This window comes from Armigeres subalbatus, chromosome 3, assembly GCF_024139115.2.
Source record: "Armigeres subalbatus isolate Guangzhou_Male chromosome 3, GZ_Asu_2, whole genome shotgun sequence".
In the NCBI taxonomy this organism is placed as follows: domain Eukaryota; kingdom Metazoa; phylum Arthropoda; class Insecta; order Diptera; family Culicidae; genus Armigeres; species Armigeres subalbatus.
In genome coordinates, this window is record NC_085141.1 from 267,303,440 (window position 1) to 267,326,568 (window position 23,129).

Genomic DNA, 23,129 nt, shown 5'->3' on the forward strand with positions numbered 1-23,129 from the left:
AAGAAAACAAAGTTTGATTGTTTTGAGAATAATCAACATGAAGTCGAGAGACTAACCTTCATGCTTTTCCCAACCCGGCGGTAGATCACTGGTCTTGTCCTTGTCTTCGATGGCTTCAATTTCTTCCTGTTTACCCTTTTCTTCTTCATCTTCTTCCTCGTCTGCAGGGGCGACCTCTCCCGCTGGTTGCTTCTTCTTGTTCGGCACTGCGTACAGATCATCGGCGTTCAGCGTTCCAGCTATGTGTTTGATTTCCTGCTCTTGAGTCTTTTTGCCTTTTTCCGAGACTTCATCCTTCTGCGTTTCTGATTCGTTGGGAGAGCCGTCCAGCAATTTATGTTTTTCTACCAAAGAACTAAAACCAAAAATAATGAATATACTTATACGTCGATGTTTCAGAATCATGTTGGTTACTTGTCAACTTCCTTGCTGTCAACAGCCATTGATGCAATGTCCAGATATCCTTTCCGATTGCTACCCAGCAAACTCGGGTCCCTAACCAAATTTACGCTTCCGGCGGGTCGAAGAGTACCCTGCTGCTGCAATTCGGAGATGATCTCCTCGTACAGATGCGAGTTACGCTCCATTCGGAGTGGGTCCATATGATAGTTGGGATTCTCGTAGCTTAGCAAGCCGTTTTCTGAAATTGGGACCGGAAGCAGTGGTTTCATTTAGTATCACAATACTTTGAATATGATTTAAGTAACAAAAGTCGAAAGGAATCAAATAAATAGTATGTGATAACCTAAGTGCTAGCAATTATCAAACAAAAGCATTGAAGCGCTAATACATCTAATGTTATAGAAAAAAAAAAAAACTTAAGTTTCTGTGCAACAAATTTTGACATGCTTTTGAATCTGACCATTTCGAAACATTTCATAATTTAAGGGAATGACAATGGGCCAAATGAGGGTGAGATTAGCCCACTGTTTAAACTACTTAAATCTAATGGAACTATTGTATCTAAAAACAAGAAAACTAAAACACAAGAGACCCTTTTGAACGATTTAGTTATCCGACCTACGGATTTTGCATGAGAGCGATGACCAATTTAACACCCCAGGCCCGTTGTCACCCCCATTGACGGTATTAATAACGTCGGTATTTACTTCGTATTTACGGCGGTATTTACGTTTCGCGTAGAGGGTCTGGGAGTAATCTGGACACCCTAAGGAATCACGCCATTTTCACATGAAAAACGTTGTAATATTGAGGACCTAAGCCACTTACGTGAATCTTAAACAGAAGCATTACGATGCTAGAATTTTTATGACAATGAAAACCACGATGAAAAGTCCCAGTTGAAAAGTATGCGGGAGAAATGGACATAGCGTGTGGGTAAAACGGACAAGTTAAGAAATTAAGATTAAAACAATGAATCCAGTTGACGAATTGTACGCATAGGCTAAGCATCTATAAAATGTGTTTCTTGAAATTAAAATGTTGAATAATAATTGATATATCGGTAACTTATAATGATTTTACTAAAAAAAAAGCATGATACATCAATAAAAATGACTCAAAAATAACATTGGTCTGAACAAAATCGAACATTTGAATTTCCTGAGGTAAACAATACAAACTTGCCTAAACAAAATTTCGATGAAAAAAATTTATGTACTTCATATGGTCCATATTACCCACACCATAACGTGTTTATTTTACCCCACCATGATATAATTTATTAAAGGAATTCATTTTTTTTGTGTTCCCTCCAAATCACTATTTTGCTTTCTAAAATCGATCTAAACACGGTTTGGGAATTGAAAATTTTTAATTCACGATTTTATCAATTTAACACTTCAATTTTTTAGAAGTTTGTTATTCAAGTTTTTTTATCCAATCAAATAATTTCTTGAATCTATTTTTTTTTTTTATTTTCCAACATATTTTGAGTTTAAGGTGAGTAACGGCAGCGTTCAAAAATGGCAGCCACAATGGCCGTGCTATCCCTCACCTCGCGTTTTTGCTCGCACAGATGTGAATATTTAGGCGGTAAGCACATCTGGAAACCATTTTTTCGTGTATGCTGCAAGTGAGCAAAGGTGAAAAACTACCTTTTGCTTTTGTCTATCATTTACTTTTCAAGTTATTTGCCCTCAAAAGTGCTATGTAGATTTGAAATTGGACTACAACGCGATTCACCTTAAAAACTCCTGTTCAATGCTGACTTATTGTAATTTAATTCCTTTTTATTTTTCGTGTAACGAGTTGGATAAATATTTTAGAGTATAACATTTCCCTATTCGTTTTACCACCCCCACCCCCAACCCCTCTACCAAATCAAAATCATAATTGTACCGGTTGCTGATTGGGTGAAAATGACAATCGATTACATCGACCGGCGGTGGCATATTTTCATAAACAATCTTAATCTTCTTCTCCATTTTCACTCTGAAACTCATTTAATTCCATGTAAAAACTTTTGTCTGTAAGTACGTAGTAAGTACGAAATAACGTCAAATATTAATATACATATAATTTGGCGGATTTTGCCAAAAAAAAACATGATTTGGAAGAACTGGCCACCACCTCGTTAAAGCAATCGGCTGATGATATAACAAGACAGCCGAATTTGAATTATGACAACCGACAACCTAGATCTTAACCAATCTGACATTATAATTGTCATTATTCATGACATCATTACTTTTAGTTTTGGACAATAAATTAGTTCTAAATTTGGCTCTGTACTTGTCTAATAATTAGATTAGACACATGACACTTACAGAGTGCTTATCGATTTTCTGTCTCAAGCTATAACAGACCAACACCGGCCAACAATTCAGCTTTTACCTAGATCCCAACTTAAAGTAGCAACGGTTCGGTTAATTTCCCTCAAGATGTGGCACTTGACATTGAGCGAACACATCAAGTTTATTGGGTTTTATCTGTTCGCTAGGGAATTGTCCCCTTATACCCGGTCCAACGGGCACGTGTACGTGGTATCTTCTCACATTCTTTCACACCTGACGGCATGTGTGAAGGCCCCAGACGTTGCATGAGTTGCTGTTTTCTTCAAGTGGAAATGTAGAAAAGTTAATTGGTTGAGCAGAGAAACGGAAAATTTGGAGCCAGACAGGGAGATAATAAAATCCTACAACTGGGAACGGAAGCAGCACACACTGTAACCCGTCTTCGGATGAATGTCTTAGCGTAGATGGAAACGGCAAGAAACATCAAGCCAACTGTTGGTTATTGTGGCAATGTGAGTTGGATGCTACAACAACCAAAATTTGGCACGATATTCCAGTGACTGAATTATAAAACTCCTTTGCTTTTATTAATAATCTAATGTTTCATTAAAATTATTGAACCAATGTGATCATCAAGCAAAATTGTAAAAAAGAAAAAAAAACTGATAAACTGAAACAGTTCCTAGTCAACACAAGATCGTATATGATATCAAATAAGATGCTACAGGGGAGGCCATATAGGTACTTCCCCGTACAATATGTACGTATATCGCCTCCACTTAAGCATATTATGTTGCATCATATACGATATTGTGTTGACTGGGTTTTCAAATTGAAAATCAAGTAGGCGTGATTAAGCGTAGAGGAATTGAGCTCAGTAGAGTAGAGAAAGCTTTTATATCGAAAGCTGCTATAAAACAAAACACAGTGTTGTATGTAAAAATAGCTACGCATGAAAAAAATAAATGCCATTACAAAACCACGACAACAAAATGAAGTGCACTACACACACCAACGAAAATACCAACTCCTAACATCCTGAAGAAGGTCAGACAAACAACCAAAACGTTGAATGTAGAAGCAAAAAAACGTATTTGCTACTTGTTAAGACTGTTATTGTATAGCAATCACATTGCTGAACGCCGCCTACAAGGTACTCTCCCAAATTTTATGCCGTCGACTAGCACCAACTGCAAGGGAGTTCGTGGGGCAGTACCAGGCGGGTTTTATGGGCGAACGCTCCACCACGGACCAGGTGTTCGCCATTCGCCAAGTACTGCAGAAATGCCGCGAATACAACGTGCCCACACATCATCTATTCATCGACTTCAAAGCCGCATATGATACAATCGATCGGGACCAGCTATGGCAGCTAATGCACGAACACGGTTTTCCGGATAAACCGACACGATTGATCAAAGCGACGATGGATCGGGTGATGTGCGTAGTTCGAGTTTCAGGGGCATTCTCGAGTCCCTTCGAAACCCGCAGAGGGTTACGGCAAGGTGATGGTCTTTCGTGTTTGCTATTCAACATCGCTTTGGAAGGGGTAATACGAAGAGCAGGGATTAACACGAGTGGTACAATTTTCAATAAGTCCGTCCAGCTATTTGGTTTCGCTGACGACATAGATATTATGGCACGTAACTTTGAGAAGATGGAGGAAGCCTACATCAGACTGAAGAGGGAAGCTAAGCGGATCGGACGTCGAAGACGAAGTACATGATAGGAAGAGGTTCAAGAGAAGACAATGTGAGCCACCCACCGCGAGTTTGCATCGGTGGTGACGAAATCGAGGTGGTAGAAGAATTTGTGTACTTGGGCTCACTGGTGACTGCCGAAAATGACACCAGCAGAGAAATTCGGAGACGCATAGTGGCTGGAAATCGTACGTACTTTGGACTCCGCAAGACGCTCCGATCGAATAGAGTTCGCCGCCGTACCAAACTGACTATCTACAAAACGCTAATTAGACCGGTAGTCCTCTACGGACACGAGACCTGGACGATGCTCGTGGAGGACCAACGCGCACTTGGAGTTTTCGAAAGGAAAGTGCTGCGTACCATCTATGGTGGGGTGCAGATGGCGGACGGTACGTGGAGGAGGCGAATGAACCACGAGTTGCATCAGCTGTTGGGAGAACCATCCATCGTTCACACCGCGAAAATCGGACGACTGCGATGGGCCGGGCACGTAGCCAGAATGTCGGACAGTAACCCGGTGAAAATGGTTCTCGACAACGATCCGACGGGCACAAGAAGGCGAGGTGCGCAGCGGGCAAGGTGGATCGATCAGGTGGAAGATGACTTGCGGACCCTCCGCAGACTGCGTGGTTGGCGACGTGTAGCCATGGACCGAGCCGAATGGAGAAGACTCTTATATACCGCACAGGCCACTTCGGCCTTAGTCTGAATAAATAATAATAAAATAAGACTGTTATTGATGAAAGAATTGAAACTTTGGCAAGAAAATCTTTTAAATTCAGCAAAAACCCTGAATAATCCACCTAGCGGTATGAGTGCATTTCTCGATGTAAAAGGTAAAATGTATATAAGAAGTCAGAAATAGCACTGTTAAGTGCATGGGCCCGTTATTCAAATAATATTAAACTCAATACAAAAAGGGCATTAGTATTTTGGCCATGATTTTGATCTCATAGTCCGATTTGAAATAGAAAAAAATGGAATATGATTCACCGTCGAATACAAACAAATCGGTTAAGGGTAAGTATCTCACAAATGGGCAAGACATTTTAACGCATTTGTTGGCATAAAAATGTATTCATAACTTCTGATCTTATAGTCCGATCAGACCAATTTTCAATAGGAAACAATGAGACAGGGTTTCCGGTCAAATGCAACTTGTTACAAGCAATTCGGTTAAATTACAGTTGAACGGGTGAATCACTTGAAGGATTTGGGTGTGGTTTTAGACTCACAACTGAGATTTTCACACCACCTTTCATACGTTGTCGACAAAGTGTCTAGAACCCTGGGCTTTGTCATGAAACAGCGAAAAAAAATTTACGAACGTCTATTGTCTGAAAGCGCTGTACGGTTCTCTGGTGCGCTCTACATTAGAGTATTGTTCGTCAGTATGGATCCCGTATTACAACAACGGCGTAGAACGCATTGAATCTATTCAACGGCGTTTTCTGCGGTTTGCGCTTCGAAGACTAAACTGGAGAGACCCGCTGCATCTTCCTAGTTACTAGGATCGCTGTCACTGGCGAACTGAGTCTCCGGGCGTCCTATAAAAAGTTTGGTTTTGAAGCGAACATATAGCCTTCACGTTAGGGTGGCTCAAATTAGTATGGGAAAAACTTTTTTCAATTTTTTTGATGGGCCCTCTTATTCGGTTCTTTTTGATGCCTCGATGCTCTGGACAAAATTTCAGCCAAATCGGTCAACGTTTGGGTGGTGCTAAACTTGTTGGAAGTTTATATGCAAAAATGTATGCAGAAACATCCAAAAACAGTGAATTGCAGTTGGACGGCACAACTTACGATGAAGAACTATGATACTCATTCAGATCTTGAAGAATTTAGTACAGAATGTTATGCACAAAAACCGCGAGAAGATTAGAGTTTGCTCGGCTAAGTTATTAGCATTTCTCTGAAGTGGGGTTTGAGCAAATTTCGTTTGTTTTACCTTTGAAAAGAAATAACTTTACCCCTTCAACACTCCAGTAAAATGCCAATATCTTTGCCTAATAAACTCTAATCTTCTCGCGGTTTTCAGCAGAAAGTTCTGTATTTAATTCTACAAGAACTACAAGTATCATGATTCTTGATCGTAAATAGTGCCGTCCAATTGCAAATCACTGTTTTTGGATGTTTCTGCATACATTTTTCAATATAAACTTCCAACGAGTTTAGCACCGCCCAAATGTTGACTGATTTGGCTGAAATTTTGTCCAGAGTATAAGGGCATCAAATAGAACCGAATAAGAGGGCGGCCCATCAAAAAATTGTAAAAGTGTTTTTTTTAACCACCCTACTTCACGTATACTTTGTACATAAGAAAGCAAAAAAAAGAAAAGAAATTGTGGAAATTTAAGTGTTTTTTTTTAACGAAGTTAAAAAGAATTGAATGAAATTAAATTCAGAAAATTCTCCAAAAATAAAAAAAAATGAAAAAACAATTGTAAATAACACGATTATAAAAGAAAGCCAAGTCTACGGACGTAAAAATAAAAAATATTATAAGTCGCTTTGTGACACCGACAAAATGCCGATAAAGAAGAATACCATGATTGTAAACTCCACGGAGTATAAATAGAAATAGGTTGCACATATGGCCTGCGATGCCAGTCCGAAATTGATTTCGCACCACAGACAGTTACCTATATAATATATGTTTCTAACAAATCATAATCGTTATTTGAAATATATCTTATGTTACCATTCCCACATACTCATAATGCATTAGAATGATTTTAATAGTGTTGATTCAAACCTTCTAAAGTGAGGTGAAACTCCAAAATTTTAGGCAATTTTTTCAATATCAAATAAAGATCTGCTGGTTAAGGACCTACAAATAGCTTTCATTTGTACTGCGAGGAGATTACAAAGGGACCACTGTACTGTTTTGGTAAGTGTCCGGTATTGAGAGGTGTCCTGCGCTGGGAGATCATAAAAAATCATATTCATTCAGGTATAGGTCCACAGCTGCACGACACCTACTACGTAGTATATCTGATTCAACCTGATCATTGGATTGCTGTCAAGAACCATTTTCTACAAGATATTGTCCGGATTGTGCGGTTTCAATCCTGGATTCAGCCCAACTTTCCCGAATTATTGTCAGGTGTCCCGGAAAACGTCCCGCATTCCATGATCAGTCCTTAAAGTTTGGGAAATCTATGGAATCATTTGGAAATAGGATGTTTAGAAAATATGTAAAAGACCGTACTATGCAGAAGAAAAAGGAAAAAGGAAGCAATCTAAAAGATTTACTGAACTTTGAATATTTTGAGAATCTGAATCTCACTAAACTTTTCAAAAGGTCCTAAGTAACATTTTTTCATGAATTAATTTGAATACTGCAATCAATAGCTTTCATGTTGTTCTGTTGATTGCGCTATTCAAATTAATTCATGAAAAATATGTTACTTAGGTCCCTTTGAAAAGTTAAGCGAGAAATCATTTCCGTAATTTTAAATGGGACCAGTCTAATTAATATTTGTGAAATACATTAAAGAATTGAAAATATTTTTTATTCGTTTTTGTCACCTTTTGACGTAGGACTACGTCTATCTTTTCTATATTGGGGTACACTTTACGATTGCGAAAATTGGGGAAAGTTGAGTTAATTTGTCAGCCTTCGGATAACGCAGAAATCTCTGGAATCTTAATCATTTTAATGAACTAAAAGGAGGAATGTGTGAATATTAAGGATTTGCATGATATACAAAATTAAAAATGTCTAGAAATATTCTGAGAAGTTTCAGAACATCAGAAAATGTGTAAAATCTGGACGCGTCGCAGCATGCATGGAATAATAAAAATGACAGTTGTCCGTTGCTTCCGTATTGAGTGGTGTGCTCTTGAACACGCGAGTACTTTCAAATTTGGATTCCGTGAGGATTATCCTTAAACCTGCAAAGATCTAAAAATCGTCAAAATCAAGAAAATGCTTGAAACATGCGAAAATTGAAATAGACAATTCACCGTCTTCAACCAACAACAATCGTTCAGTTGGAGACTTACATAATACAATGGACAACTAACAACATTTAGTAGACCACTGAGGAATGTTTCGTTTATCGAAGATTTTCGGTTTCCACGACTTAAGCGGCCGTCGGCAATCGAACTCTCTGCTCATAATACATATCATATAACTACCAAAGATTTTAGCAAATTTGTTTCTATGAAATCGAGCCATAAGCATCATATTGGATGTTGTAGGTTGATTGGAGGAAAATGTCATTGACGATTTGATAACTTTTAAAAATATAGAAGGTGTCCCGGATTGGTCCAAGAAAAATCTGGTCACTTTATGTTACAGGCAATCCGTGGTTCATTTGCCTTTTCTGTTTTCGGCGGTTTCCGATGACCCAAAAACACAATTTTTTCAACCACTTTGGTTTTGTCATCACCAATTTAAACTCGTGGTGAATAAGCACTGTCCTCTCTTGAGCTACTATTTTTGCACTATCATTGCACTCCGTTCTGGACATGTTAATAATAGCCTGATCCGCATAGCTTATAAGAGATCGTAACAAGTGTAATCAATCGTGTACCAAACCATGGACCAGCCAATTACTAAGAATCATTTGAGCGAGTTAATGATGTCCTGTTATCGAACTGGGGCTATGATGAGCAAATTAAGTTCAACATCCTGCGGCCGGTCTTAACGCCAACGTCAGTGCAACCAAATCTTTGGAATTCAACATGAACAATTCCTGCAACTTTAGGTTAGCCACAGGACAAGCAGTGCAAAAAAGCTCGAAAGTTTTCAATATTTTGAAGGAGAGATAGCGAAGAACAACAGAGCTAATATCAAAGTAGATATACAAATCAAAGGAATTTGAGAAAACTATATAGAACTTTTTAGTGGAACTAGGGTGGGAACGTGGCCACGTCTGTCAACGAAGGCACTAACTGGGAAGTATTGTGCAGGAAAACCCCATCCCCAACCATAAAATTGTAAAGGTGCTTGACGTTCCCAACAACCGTGGCCTTACCTTTCTGCCTCATATATAATTCAACTTCACTGATGTGTGTCAGTCTGTAAATTGTTGTTGTTATCGATACACACTGTTTTTTTTGGAGCACTGTCCAAAATCGAATTTAAAAATATTAAAGGGAGAATTGATCCTGCGTTGAACTTGCTTTGATAAAAATAGAACGGTGCACTCAGATTTTTTAAATATTTTTCCTTCAACATACGCAGATCTTTCGACTTGCTGAGTGTATTCATGAACGAATTTTTATATTGAATTCGACAGCGCATCTAATCTTAGAAATTGGAGAGAATTGATCTTTTTTTATGATATCTACTCTATCCAGTATTTTGCGCTCGATAATGGCGTCCATGAGTGCCTTTTTGACATTCAAGAGGTAGAAAATATTTACATATTTTTATCAATGTAGGCCATGATTCATTGAAAAACATTGGCACTCATACGGTATCTACAAACAAACAAAACTGTCAAATATTCTCCATTAACATGTTATTAGGGTTTGGTAGTTTCTCATGCATTTTCTGTAATAATTTTATTGTATTTTCTAGGAGTGTAACGAAACACCCTTTTACCAAGGCGGCGGGTCCGTAGCGGGTGAACAGGTAACAGCTGCTGGCTAACTGAAGGCATTTCATTACCAACTTGCCGCCACCTCTAGCAGTCTGCTCATATACTGTTGAGGACTTATTGACCCTTAGCGTGGTGGCAATACCAATGACGAACTTATAAGTAAGATTTGAAAATTAACATGATACATGCCATACCTGCCACCCTGTCCAGGCGCTGCAGACGCTTCCGCCGTCCTGGTAGTGTTGTGGCATGGGTTTTTTTCACACAGGTTGTGCATGATACAAGAAGCGTAAAGATGTACAATGCAGTGAGCGCAACGCACAATAGTCACTCCTTGAAGTATTTCCGGAGTGAATTTGCTAAGTGTAAATAAAGTAGATTTTATAGGATTTTAGATGGTCGGGGTTCAGCCAAAACACACCAAGCGCCAACGAAAAATTACCGATTTTTCTGCTCGAACTTTCGTTTAGCATATTTAATTGATCGTAAATCGTATCGGATATCCCTCAAACCCATAATTGAGGATATCCTACTGCAAATGTACGTTTAAAGTGATATGAAACTATTTCCGTTGTCCTTTTACAAACAAAATATCACAAATCAGTCGAAAAGCCGCTTGGTGCGGTTTGGCTGAACCCCGACCAGATAGCGTAGTGAGCCCAGCCTAACACTACCTGGATATTGCCTCATCCAGATTTCATTTCCTCTTAGAAAAATACTGGTCATAGATTTGTCGATAACTTGTGGCTTTCATATTGCTAGGAAATACAGTAAAATTATTATTGGAAACGCTTGAAAAATGATCAAATCTTCGCATAACAAAATGGACAGAAAAAAATAATGAAAAGTAATCAGCGCGTAAATAATAAAGACGTGGAAATTTACATTATTCTGGGCGTACATGGATCTTTTCCTACAAGTCCGCCCAAAATGTATGCAATTTACATAGCATTATGACTCTCATTTGTAAAAAAGTGACATAATGTAAAACAAATTGCATAAATTCAGGTGACAATATCGTTTCAATTTACGCTCTTTTTGGCATTACCTTTATGTGCATTACTTTCGTGTAAATTTCAACAACTTTTTCTATCTGTGTAGTTGACATTTGATTGTTTGTAGATAGTTACCGGATGAGTGCCAATGTGTTTTAAAGAATCAAGGGCTACATTGATTGAAATATATAAATATTGTCTACCCCTTGAACGTCAAAAAGGCACTCACTAGACCGCCATTATCGAGCACAAAATACTGGATAAATAATTATTGAAGACAAGCCTTCATTGAATCTGTCAAATCTACACAAGAATAACCGCCTAAGAATAATTTTTTTTTCATCAAATTTGTCCCTATATTGACGCTACAACTTGAATTCCAAATATCCCAAAATAAAGATGGAATATTGACATTTTAACCAGACAGATCATTTACCATATTTATTATTTTTGTGATGCAAAAAAATATAGCATTTGATCATTAGTAGGAGAAGTTTTGCGTGGCCACTAAAACAAAATCCTTAGCAGAGTCAAAACAAACAAACCGTCCAGCAGAATCAATACGGTTGCTAATCCAAAATAAAACTCACCACATAACGATCTGAATAGGCCGTTTGGCTGCATGCCGTTTGGACGAAGGCCACTAGGCCGAAAATTGTTTGCCCGAATATACCATTTGACCGAATAGGACAAGTGAGATTTCTCTCTTCTCATTCCTCATTTTTCACTTCTCACTGAAACGTGTATGAAACGTTTATCATGTTAGGCTGAAAATCCTATTCTCCAAATGACCTATTCGGCCAAATGACATATTTGGTCAAACGACATATTTGGCCAAATGACATATTTGGCCAAAAGACATATTCCGCCTAATGACATATTCGGCCGAATGTCCTATTCGGCCAAATGACCCATCCCCATAATTCACATAGCGGTGACTGTGCCTTCTCTTTTATTATAAAATATGATGAAAACAAATGGCCATTAGGCTGAATGGTCATTAGGCCGAAAGCTCATTAGGCCAAATGATAAGTATAATAGTGAAGGTGAGAAGTGAAAGGTGGTAAGTGAAAAGTGAGTAGAAAGAAGTCCTGTAGTAAGAAGTCCAGTAGTCCAGAACTGAGTAGTGAGAAGTAAGAAATAAGAAGTGGGAAAGAAAAAAGTGCGAAGGAAGAAGGAAAAAGTAAGAAAAGAGAAGGGAAAAGGAAGATGAAACAAAAAAGAAGAAAAAGCAAGAAGGAAAAAAATAATAAAGAAAGTGGAAGAGAAATGGAAGAGCGAAGAATATACCGGATTCTTGTTTTAAACGGGGGATGCGTTTCGTGTAAAAAAAAGTTTTCAGTTCAAAATTTGAGAATCGGTGTAACACAAGTTTTATGATTTCTTGACAAACCATGCAAAATGGAGCAACTTTGCAAAAATTTGGTATGGGATTTTTTACACGGCCGTGTGAAAACCGAATCGGGTTTAAATAATATTATAAATAATTTTATATTATCATGATGGAATTATAAGCGAGAGTATAGATTAGCTTGTTCCCTTAACGTAATACTGTTAGCATGAACAATAATCAAATCATCATCATTTTTATTATCGATGCTTATCTTCTTTCTACAACAAATAGGGTAATTCGCTAAATGTTGATAGACCAATTTCTTCCCTATTGTTGAACACACGTGCATTTCTTATGGGTGTTCAACAGTATTTAAGAATTTTAGCCGTTCAACATTTGGCGGTTTCCCCTATGCCTTTGAAAAAGTGTCTCAGCCAAGGAATGTAATTGTTGCTGAAAAATGCAAAAAACAAGCGACAAAAGAGAATAGCGATAACTCTTTGTCCTCATCTGCAGAGAATAAAGACATTGTTGCGTCCCATTTTATTTGCAACAAATATGGAGAGGTAATTGTTGTGAACTTTTCAAACTGCGATAACTTCCATATTTCAGAAGTAAAACACAAATAATGTCAACAGATGGTTAAGTTTATATCTAAACTATGATAACTGATACTTATTTAACCAGGCATCGTCGATGAAACGCACGACGTGCATCCAATTCGTCATGACGACATCAAATAACTTCACACTCCATTTTTATTAATCTTCTTTAATAATGAATTTGGAGGCGTTATAAATGTTATCGATACATTTGTGTTACCAAAGTTCCTACTATTTGTTTGTTTGAGACGCCATTATGTTCCTAACCAGTTCGTCTATAATGACATGCAATCAATTATGTGAAGAAGTGACGACGGAAATCGTCATAACTTTTTGCTGCGCAACTATCTTTGTGGTAGGCATGCGGCGCGAAGAAACCGAATAGTTGTTGCGTCGTGCAATGCTATGACGAACACTATATTTTATTCGCTTTATTTATACGGCGAGAATGACTATTGTCAGAGTTGGAAAAATTGATGAGAAGTCCGAAGAAAGAAGTAAGAAGAAGAAACGAAAAAGAAAGAAGGAAAAGGCAAGAAGGATGAAGAGAAAAAGAAAAAGGAAGAAGGAAAAATTAAGAAGGAAGATGTAAGGAAGGATGAAGAACGTAGAAAGAAGGTGGATTAGGGAATACGAGATAAGAGAAAGCAAAAAGAAGGAAGAAGTAAGGAGAAAGAAGAAAAATGTATAAGGAAGAAGTGAGAAGGAAGAATGAAGAAGAAAGAAGCGAAAATAAAAAGAAAAGATGGAAGAAGGATTATTAAGAAGGAAGAAGGAAGAACAGACTTATTATTTCTCACCTATCACTTTTTCCGTTCCATTCAGTCTATTGACCATTCGGCATAATGACCGTTCGGCCAAATAACCATTCGACCTAACGGCCGTTCGGCCTAATCACCATTCAGCTAAATGACCTTCAGTGTTCCGGCCCTCGGCCCAATGTCATGATACCATTTTCTGCTCGCTTTCAAATCTATTTCCATATAAATTTCTTCATGCCTGTCGCAGATTCTGTAACAAATGCTATAATCAAGTATCCGAATAACGTTTACCCGAATGCCATTCACAAGAATATTATTTACCCAATTGCAACATTTACCCGAATGTAAAATTTACCCGAATAGAGGAAAAAAGAGAGGATTGAAATGTTTCAACTTAAACATTGAGTTATTTGTAGTAATCAATTTCACAGAAATGTCATCACCATTCTACAACATTTCAAAGGGCCTTTACACAGCGACCGTGTACTCCTGCGGCATATTGTAGCAAACATATTCTTTGAAAAATGGATTCATTTATTTTGTATGCAATATTCCGTTCATGCCAAAGAAAGTGTAAAGTTAAACAATGTTATTGCCAGAATGTATGCATTTTATACGAATATGTAAATTGCATACATTTAAGGCGAACTTGTTGGACAAGATCCATGTACGCCAAGAATAGTGTAATTTTCCACGTCTACATTTTTTACGGGCTGATAAGTTTTCATTTTTAAGCTTGCTCAAAAAATCTTGTAAAATCATAAAAGACTTATTTTCTTAGCAAACTGCAATGGCATTAGTTCTGATGAATGAATAGAACAATATTCAATCACTTTTAAATAATTAATTTTAATGTTACAGCAGAAAGAAATTTATTGATTTATATTTTTTTCGATTTTTCCTGTAAATTTATTTTCCGGTAAATGTTACATTCGGGTGAATGCCATTGGGGTAAATGTTGCGTTCGTGTAAATGCCTTTTGGATAAGTGTCCCATTCGGGTAAACGTGTTTCGGGTATTTGTTATTCGGGTTCTTGGTTTTCGAGTATTTGTTATGGAACCTTTGTCGTATCCTAACCAAACAATCTAACCTACACAGAAAAAATAAAGAACCTAAAAAAAAAGTTTAAAGAACTCAACTTTGAGTACGAAATTCAAATTTTTAACTCAATATTAGGTAGTTTTCTCACTCCCTCTCATGAATGATATTATAAATAAAGAGAGCTGCATCGACCCAACGTGTGTTGTTTCGTGGAAGAAGCCAAATTTGAGTTGTTTTCACCATAGTCTCGAGTGAGTGAAAATAACATAAATTTGAGTTGGTGAAACTTCATAGTGGGTGAAAATTCAATACGGAAGTAAAGGCAAAGTACTCACCGGATTTTTTCGCATTTTACTTATTTTTGGCTTCTTCCACGCAAGGGCGGACTTGAGTGAAAGGAACAGTAAAGTGAGTTGTTTCGCGGTTCCGTGTACACTTTGGCATCTAAATCTATCGCACATCATAGTATGAATATGATACTGACATCTTCATATAATTTTGTTTGATTCATGTAGGATGAATATGAATAATGGAACCTATGAGGTTGATTGCAGTTGCAGTAAAAGCATTTCTGCAATGCCATTCTGTGGAATACAGTCTGTACTACTTTCAAATTACTGCAATAACAAACTCAAATCAATTCCATTGCTACCGACCTTGATTGGATACCGCCCATTGGGTTTCACGCTCACATTGATTGAAACTTCACAGTCTCACGTAGCGCAATCCCTCGAGTCAAAAGACTATCACGCGTAGAAACACTGAGCCACCTAACAATCAGAGGAGGCACGATTTCGAAAGAGGAGTGCTCAATAATAAAATTAACCAATCCACCCCAAAGTGGGGCAGAGCAAACAACTCTTGATTACTTTCCGAAAAGGACAGGATGTAGGGGTTTTACTTTGAATTGTTATTGATGTATATTCAAAGCACATGTGTTTATAAAGAAACACTGGCAGCGGTAAATCATACCTCATTAGTGGATCTCCTGAAAATGAAGTAGGAAATTAAAAGCATTGATAGGTCTCCTTCACCAGTAAGATTAGGACATCAAGCAATATAAAATATCACAGACTTACTGTTGAAGTTATCCTCGAAGTTCGATCGAATGTCATCCGGCGCTTCGTATATGTTTTCGTGCCTTTGGATAGTTACCGCATCATACAGGTGATCCTGTTCCTTCAAGCTACCGTACTGGAAATAGATCTCCGCTGGTTGATGCCAGGCGGACCGTTTAGGCAATCTCGCAGCCCCCAGTTGGTGAAATCCACTACTTGATGCCACCACCGCTTTAGGATTCAACATAAACTGACTCACCCGAGCCGAATCCATCCGGGCTCGCTCCAGTTTGGTCAACTTTTCATCCAAACGTTTGTTACGCCGACGGAGCTGACAGTTTTCGAGCTCGACCACTTCCTGCTGGATGGCTCGGTCGATTAGGTCGCTGGTGATGGATTCCAGTACGGTGGCGATGTTGCGTTGGAACGTTAGCAGCGTGGACAGTTTGTCACGGAGCTCGTTCAAGTCGGACATGGTTGGATTAGGGTTTTGCTAAACGGTGTATTACCTTGAGCAGAAATCTGATGCATTCCAACTTTTTGGTGATGGAATCTCAAATTCTATATATTCACTCAACTCTATTTTGGTTCACAATAAAACGCACAACGGTCCAGCAAAGTAGAAGCAAACGGCCAATCAGTCTGTAGAGTGCACATAAGAGTGATTCAAATTTTGACTTTTTTGCTTCCCGGTGCTTAAACGATTGCATTTTCCATTTGAATAATCCTTCTAAAATTTTAGCAAATTTTGATATAATTTCATTGTGCGTCATTTGAAGTTTGTATGGAAGTTACTGTGAAAATCGACCCTTATGTGAAAGATCATTCCGTGACTGTTTAAATGAATCGACAGTTCACTACATAGAACATTTCCTAAGCTAAAAGGCAGTTGTAGTTGCGAAGCATTTTGTCATTTGAAAGCAAAGTACATGTTATGAAGAAAACAAAAATGCTCATTGTTGACATTTATTTTATACTTCAAGACAAAATTTTCAAAACGACTTATCTGCTTTTGTAAACAAAGATTCAAGCGACGATTTAACGAATCTGATGGCTCACCCACGCAAACCAACATCATCAATAGGTAGGGGAAGGATTCCGCTACCTGTTGATGGTGTTGGTTTGCGTGGGAGAGCTATCAGATTCGTCAAATCGTCGTTTGAATTTTTGTTTACAAAAGCAGATAAGTCGTTTTGAAAATTTTGTCGTGACTTACAATTCAGTATTAGCATTAGCATTTAGCAGTTCGCACAAATCCGTATGTGGACAAGCCACGACTATTGCATTAGAGTAGCATCACTTTCATCCGTTACCACAGATATTGATTTGGGACTAATCACTAACTCTTAGATGGGAGCAATGCACTCTCCAATAGTCGAGATCTGTCCTGGCCCCGTCCTTGCGAATGCTGAGGAAGGGGAAGGATGGTTTGTTGGACACCTACTAAGGAAAGATGCAGAGAACTCTACGACCTCTGATAGATGCCACGGGAGGTTTTGGGATTGTAGGAACAGTAGGAAACGTTTTGGTATAACGTGAAGCACAGAAAGAACTAAGATAGAAATACAAAGTAGGAAAGGAACGAGCCTGGAATTGAACCCACGACCTCCTGCTTATAAGGCAGAAGCGGTAGCCACAAGATCACCGAGCTCGTCCTACTTACAACTCAGTATTTCCCTAATAACTTTTCTTACAAGCATCAAATCGTTTCGTAACCAAGACGACCTGTTTCCTTGGAAATCCTATGTTGTCAATGTACTCATATATTTTTGGAGCTTAGTTGGAAGCGTTGAGGAACGATTTCCCATAAGTTAAAGTTTTCAAAGTAATATTCATGTTCCGAGATGAGCCAGCCAAAGGCTGAAAATCTCAAAAATAAAATTAATAATAATAATAGTAATATTCATACAAACTTTAAACTGCGCGTGCTCACTTAAATTACATCTAAATTAGCTAAAAATCAGGAGGAGGATTATTAAAATGGCAAAAGCAAACTTTTAAGCATCGGGAAGTAAAAAAGTCAAAATTTGAATCACTCTAGTGCACATATAAATATCTTTCAAATTATTCAGGTCATTATTTTCGTCAAAAAATATTTTCGTAAAAATGAATCAGAAAAATTGATCAAGGGTAGAACATTAATTTGTAAACCCAACCAGCGAAAGACAGATTTTAATGCAGTTCTGTATAAAACCCTTGCCAAATCAGTTTTGGAACACTTTAACAAAATTGTTGTATTGTATGAACCTTGTATTGATTGACCTATACAGAGTTGTTAAATACAATGTGCATATAAAAAGCCTACAGAATCTGTATATGCCATGTTTTAATACACAATTTCTAAATTTGTTTTTTGGGAGTAATCATTGGTTTAAAAAACAAATGAATCATTTGTTTGAGAAACTGCATAAGTCCATTTCACACAATTTCGAGAAAACAACACAATTTCGAGAAAACAACCAGTTTCTCAAACAAACGGTTCAAAACCAAACAAGGACAAATCACAAATTCTTAAAAATAGTCGTATTCATGGGCACAAAAAACAAAACAAACTATTCAGCCTATAGAGTTGTCAGGAATCTTACAAAAAAAGGAATAGAACATTATAAATCATAAATTACAAAATCAAATTGATGAAACCTTTTGTTGAATATTGATACCATGAATCTAATTGGGTCATGTTGTCCGTATCGGATGTTGCGGGCGGGTCTGGCGGTTGGCATAACGCCATTTGGCATAAGGTCATTCGGCATAACGGTCATTTGGCATAACGGACATTTGGCATAATTTTGAACTGTGAAAGCGAAAGGTATATTTCATGTATTATTTAGCGTAGATAAAATAGGTCGAGGTTGTTTTCTGATAAATTTAGACTGATGGTAGACATTTTCCGGAAGAACGAAATAACAAAACGGCAAAATTACTTCCAAGGGATCACATCCATCATTGACTTATTCCGGCCACATGCCTACTTTTAAAGTAGGGATTACATCCACCATTGCTTCAATCCGGGCATGCGCCTTGAGACCGGATCAAATTCACCATTGCCTTAATCCGGGCAAGCGCCTAACTTTAAAAACTTAAGCAATACATTTGTCGTAAACGAGTTACTAAAACCAATCAAGTCACATATTAGGTACTGCAACCAACCGGCAAGTGACTACTTAGGGAGAAGGAGTCACATCCACCACTGCCACAATTCGGGCCACACACCTACTTTTAAAGAAGGGATTACATCCACCATTGCTTCAATCTAGACAAGTGTCTACTTTTCAAGAACGAATCAAATCCTCCTTTGCTATAATCCGTGCAAGCGCCTATTTTAAAACAAGGGATTACATCCACCATTGCCTCAATCCGGGCAAGCGCCTTCTTTTAAAGAAAGAATCACATCCACCATTGTCATAATCCAGTAAAGCGACTACTTTCAAAGAAGGGATCACATCCACCATTGCGTAAATCTGGGCAAGCATCTTCTTTTAAAGAAGGAATCACATCCACCAGTGTCATAATCCGGGCATGCGCCTACTTTTAAAGAATTGATCACATCCTCTATTGCCATGATCCATGCAAGCACCTACTTTTAAAGCAGGAATCGCATCCACCATGACCTTAGTCCGGGCAAGCGCCTACTTTTAAAGAAGAGATCATACCCTCCATTGCCATAGCACCTACTTTTAAAGAAGGGATCACATCCGTCATAGCCATAATACGGCCACACGCCTACTTTTAAAGAAGGGATTACATCCACCATTGCTCTAATCCGGGCATGCGCCTACTTTTGCATTGCATTGCAAATACATTCTGTCCACGAGAGGATAATGTCTTTTTAATATTGTTATCGACGGGTGTTATATTGCCTATTCCGGGGTGTTTCCCGTACCACTTAGTTACCATTTAGCGAACGCAAAGAAAAATTATGCCAAATTTTGACGCTGGTCACAATTATGCCAAATGTCCGTTATGCCAAATGACCGTTATGCCAAATGGCTTCTATGCCAAATGACCTTATGCCAAATGGCGTTATGCTAAATGACTTTATGCCAAATGGCCCGCTCCCGTTGCGGGCGCCTGTCAGTAGAAAATTTCGCTGTCTCAATGGTCTTTCCGGGGCATATATGTTCAGCTCAGAAAGAATACCCGGGAATCGAGCTCGCAGCTCAGTACTGTATTGATAAAGGCGGTTTGCATTGCAGATCTTCTTTTTTCATGTCTTTATTATCGAGACTTTCAGCCCCAGGTCTTCTATTTTCCAGCTTATCGAGGCCAATTAAGATACACCGGTGTTCGTACGGAGGAAGACGCACAGGATCACGCCAAGGAAGGTCCCGAAGTGCCAGTCGAACAAATTTCCTTTGAACGGCCTCTATACGGTCAATCCAGTTCCTGTTGTATGGGCACCATACCAGCACCGAAGATTCCAGAATGGAGCGAACCAATGCACAGTAGAGTGATTTGAGGCGGTGAGGATCACGAAAATCTTCAGAAATCTTAAACATAAAACACTTGCCTACCGCGAGGCAATACGGACGCTGCATCATTAATACATAATGAAAAAAGCAGTGGTCCTAGATTACTTCCTTGCGGAACTCCCGGAGCGGAACTCCTGACCGTTTCGGAAAGAACCCATGTTGAGCGGTAGAGATGTAATTTTTGCATGTTTCGAAAAGAGTATTGTGACGATTATTTCGAACACTTTCGAACAGGTGCTTAATGATGTTATTCCTCAGTAGTTCGCGATATCGCATCTGTTTCCCTTTTTATGGATCGGAGATAAGAATGACGTTTTCCACGCCGCGGGAAAGGTCGCCTTCTGTATCGCATGGTTAAATAACTTCATCAACGGTATAAATAGAGCACCAGAACATTTTTTTAGCAGGGACGATGGAATGCCGTCCGGCCCGGGCGACATGGAGTACTTAAGCTTTCGCAATGCCTGTAGTGCGTGGTCTTTAGAAATTTCAAAAATTCCTAAATCGAAGCGGTCCGCTGGAGGATCTTGGAGAGCTTCCTCTATTTGAGGTAGAAGAAGTCCTGCGTTCGCGAAGGCCTTTTTGAAGTGCTTGTCAAATAAGACGCACTTTTCGGATGCAATATCGGCAGATGAATCACCATAATACATGCTTGTTCGCAACCCGTTTTCCTAGCGTTTAGTTTGAACAAAAGACCAAAATCGTTTAGGATGTAATCGTAGATTCCTCTGCGTTCGATCAATATACCGAGCGTACGATAGACGATTATAGCTTGTATATCTGTTACTAGCAAATACAAAGCAGCGCTTGAAGTACGGATTGAGATTGTGTCGGTACTTTCGAAGAGCGGACTGCTTACAACTTTTTAGTTTACGGAGATTTCAATTTGTCCAAGGAGGCTTCAGCGGAGAACGCTTGAGTGGTACATGGAGCTCCACAACTTGCCGGATTTTATGATTGAATATGGTGATCATATCATCTAACTCACAATCAGAGTCCAGGAACTGCCAATCGATTTATAAAAATGCACATCCAACCGTCTAAGACGAGTTAAGTACACTTCATTTAATACTTCTCGTCTTCATCTCGACGTCGAGTCAAGTATGAGACACTGAAGACACAGTTGTGGTCGAAATACGTATCTGCAAAGATATCGAAATAATTGGTGGAATTAAATGGAGAGTACTTAACTCGTCTTAGACGGTTGAATACATTCCAATAAAAAGAGCTTAAAATATTTTTTCTGAAAATGCACATGTTAAGAGATTATAATCGGCCCGACGATAATCAAATTGAGTTCTATCGAAAGATTGTTGAAACTGCAGCGGTAGAACCATCGTTATGTCAACCTCGATTGAAGGATGAGCGATATCGGCAACAACCATTTGTTCCTCTGCTTCCGAAACGCTGCGAACAGGTAACGTCCAATCATTTACCGGAGCTAAATCAATAATCCTGTTGCTAGTGTTTGCTATGAAGTTTGTTTGTGTCAAACCATTGAAACACAAACCGTCGTATAGTGCATTCTCAGATCGTGTGAGTCTAGAACAGCTAGTATCAATCTTGAAACCGCCGTCCTCGGGGCAAGTCAACTGCATTTCGGGGTGGTTGTAGTCACCCAGAAGAAGAGCAAAGTCGTTTTGTTTTTTGATAAGGTGCAGAACGTGTTTCCGATCGGGAGGTAAATAGGGTAGAGAACCATTCGGGCAGAACCCCCTATTCCCGTCAGCAACGTTCATTACTCGAGCGCATTACAACCGAATTATTTGTTTTTTAGTACATTGTTAGTTTCTGTCGATATCTAGTGATGTACATGCAATCAAGCCATTTGGTTGGAACGCGGTCGAGTTATTAATGTTGCGGACTGGAATAGGGGTGCTGCCCAATATAGTAGTATAATACTACTATATTCACCAGAGTGTAAAATAATCGAAAATTTTTGGTGAAGTCCACCTTTCTTCACTTGTCAGTTCACTTCCAGACACATTCATAGTCGGCTCTGGACTGTCAATATTCGGCTGAATATTAGTCATTAAATATTTATGCACATTTTACAAATCGATAAATTATCTGAAATCTAAATATTTATTTAATGAGTTAAGTAATTTATCACATAGAACTAAATCCGATTTGCATCCGCGACTAAAGTTGCTTCATGAAGATGAATATTCTAGCTCTAGTAGTATATAGGGGAGGAGGTTCGGTTGTGGGCACCGTTCGGTTATGGGCACCCCTATGTATCTTTTGATAGATAAGAGATGCTGTCATTCTGACAACCGTCATTTGTTTGCTATAATAGCATGATGTTTTGTGCTCAATATCAAACCGGATGGGCATCTCTACTTTGAACTAGAAACAAATAAATTTTTTGTACAAGAAAAACAACACGGAAGTTTTTTTTTGCCTTTTTCAAAGTGTCATAAATTTAAGTGATTTAATCCAAAAAGAGAGTTCTTATGCGTATTTACACATTAAATTTAATCTATTTTGAGGCCCAGTGTTGATTGCCATCAACATTTTAGCGGGGAATTTTTTTTCTCCACATTCCAGAAAGGCTGCGAAATTCGGTTGTGGGCACCCTTATTGGTTCGGTTATGGGCACCCTAATTTTATTGATAAATCATTCAATATCGTTTTAGTTGTCCCTTAACTTATTTTTAATAACGTTTTTATGCAGTTTTTATAATTATTTTGACATAATTGTTCGAAATAAGGAGTTTATTTAATATTTTTGTTCTTTGGGCATGTCTATTTATTATACACACACTTTTTGAAACAAAGCGTTGACCGATTTGCTTGCAACAAGTTGCATTCGACGGGGAATGCTTTCCCATTGTTCCCTATTGAAAATTGGTCAGATCGGACTATGGGATCAAAATTTATGGCCAAAATATTATTTTATGAAATTAAGGC

At 38.4% G+C, this 23,129-nt stretch overlaps 1 protein-coding gene across 3 annotated transcripts in view; it reads right to left on the minus strand.

The window, feature by feature from the left end:
- LOC134224133 (protein Fe65 homolog) overlaps positions 1 to 23,129 on the minus strand; it is a 92,056-nt gene that overhangs the window by 52,744 nt on the left and 16,183 nt on the right. For 2 of the 3 annotated variants that reach the window (XM_062703388.1, XM_062703389.1), the window contains 2 exons: positions 415 to 640; positions 57 to 355 (listed from right to left, as the gene is read on the minus strand). In XM_062703388.1, coding sequence (XP_062559372.1) covers positions 57 to 355; positions 415 to 640 — 525 coding nt within the window. Of the gene's footprint in view, positions 1 to 56; positions 356 to 414; positions 641 to 15,765; positions 16,267 to 23,129 lie in introns of all 3 variants that reach the window. The other variant, XM_062703387.1, reaches the window with a different exon arrangement.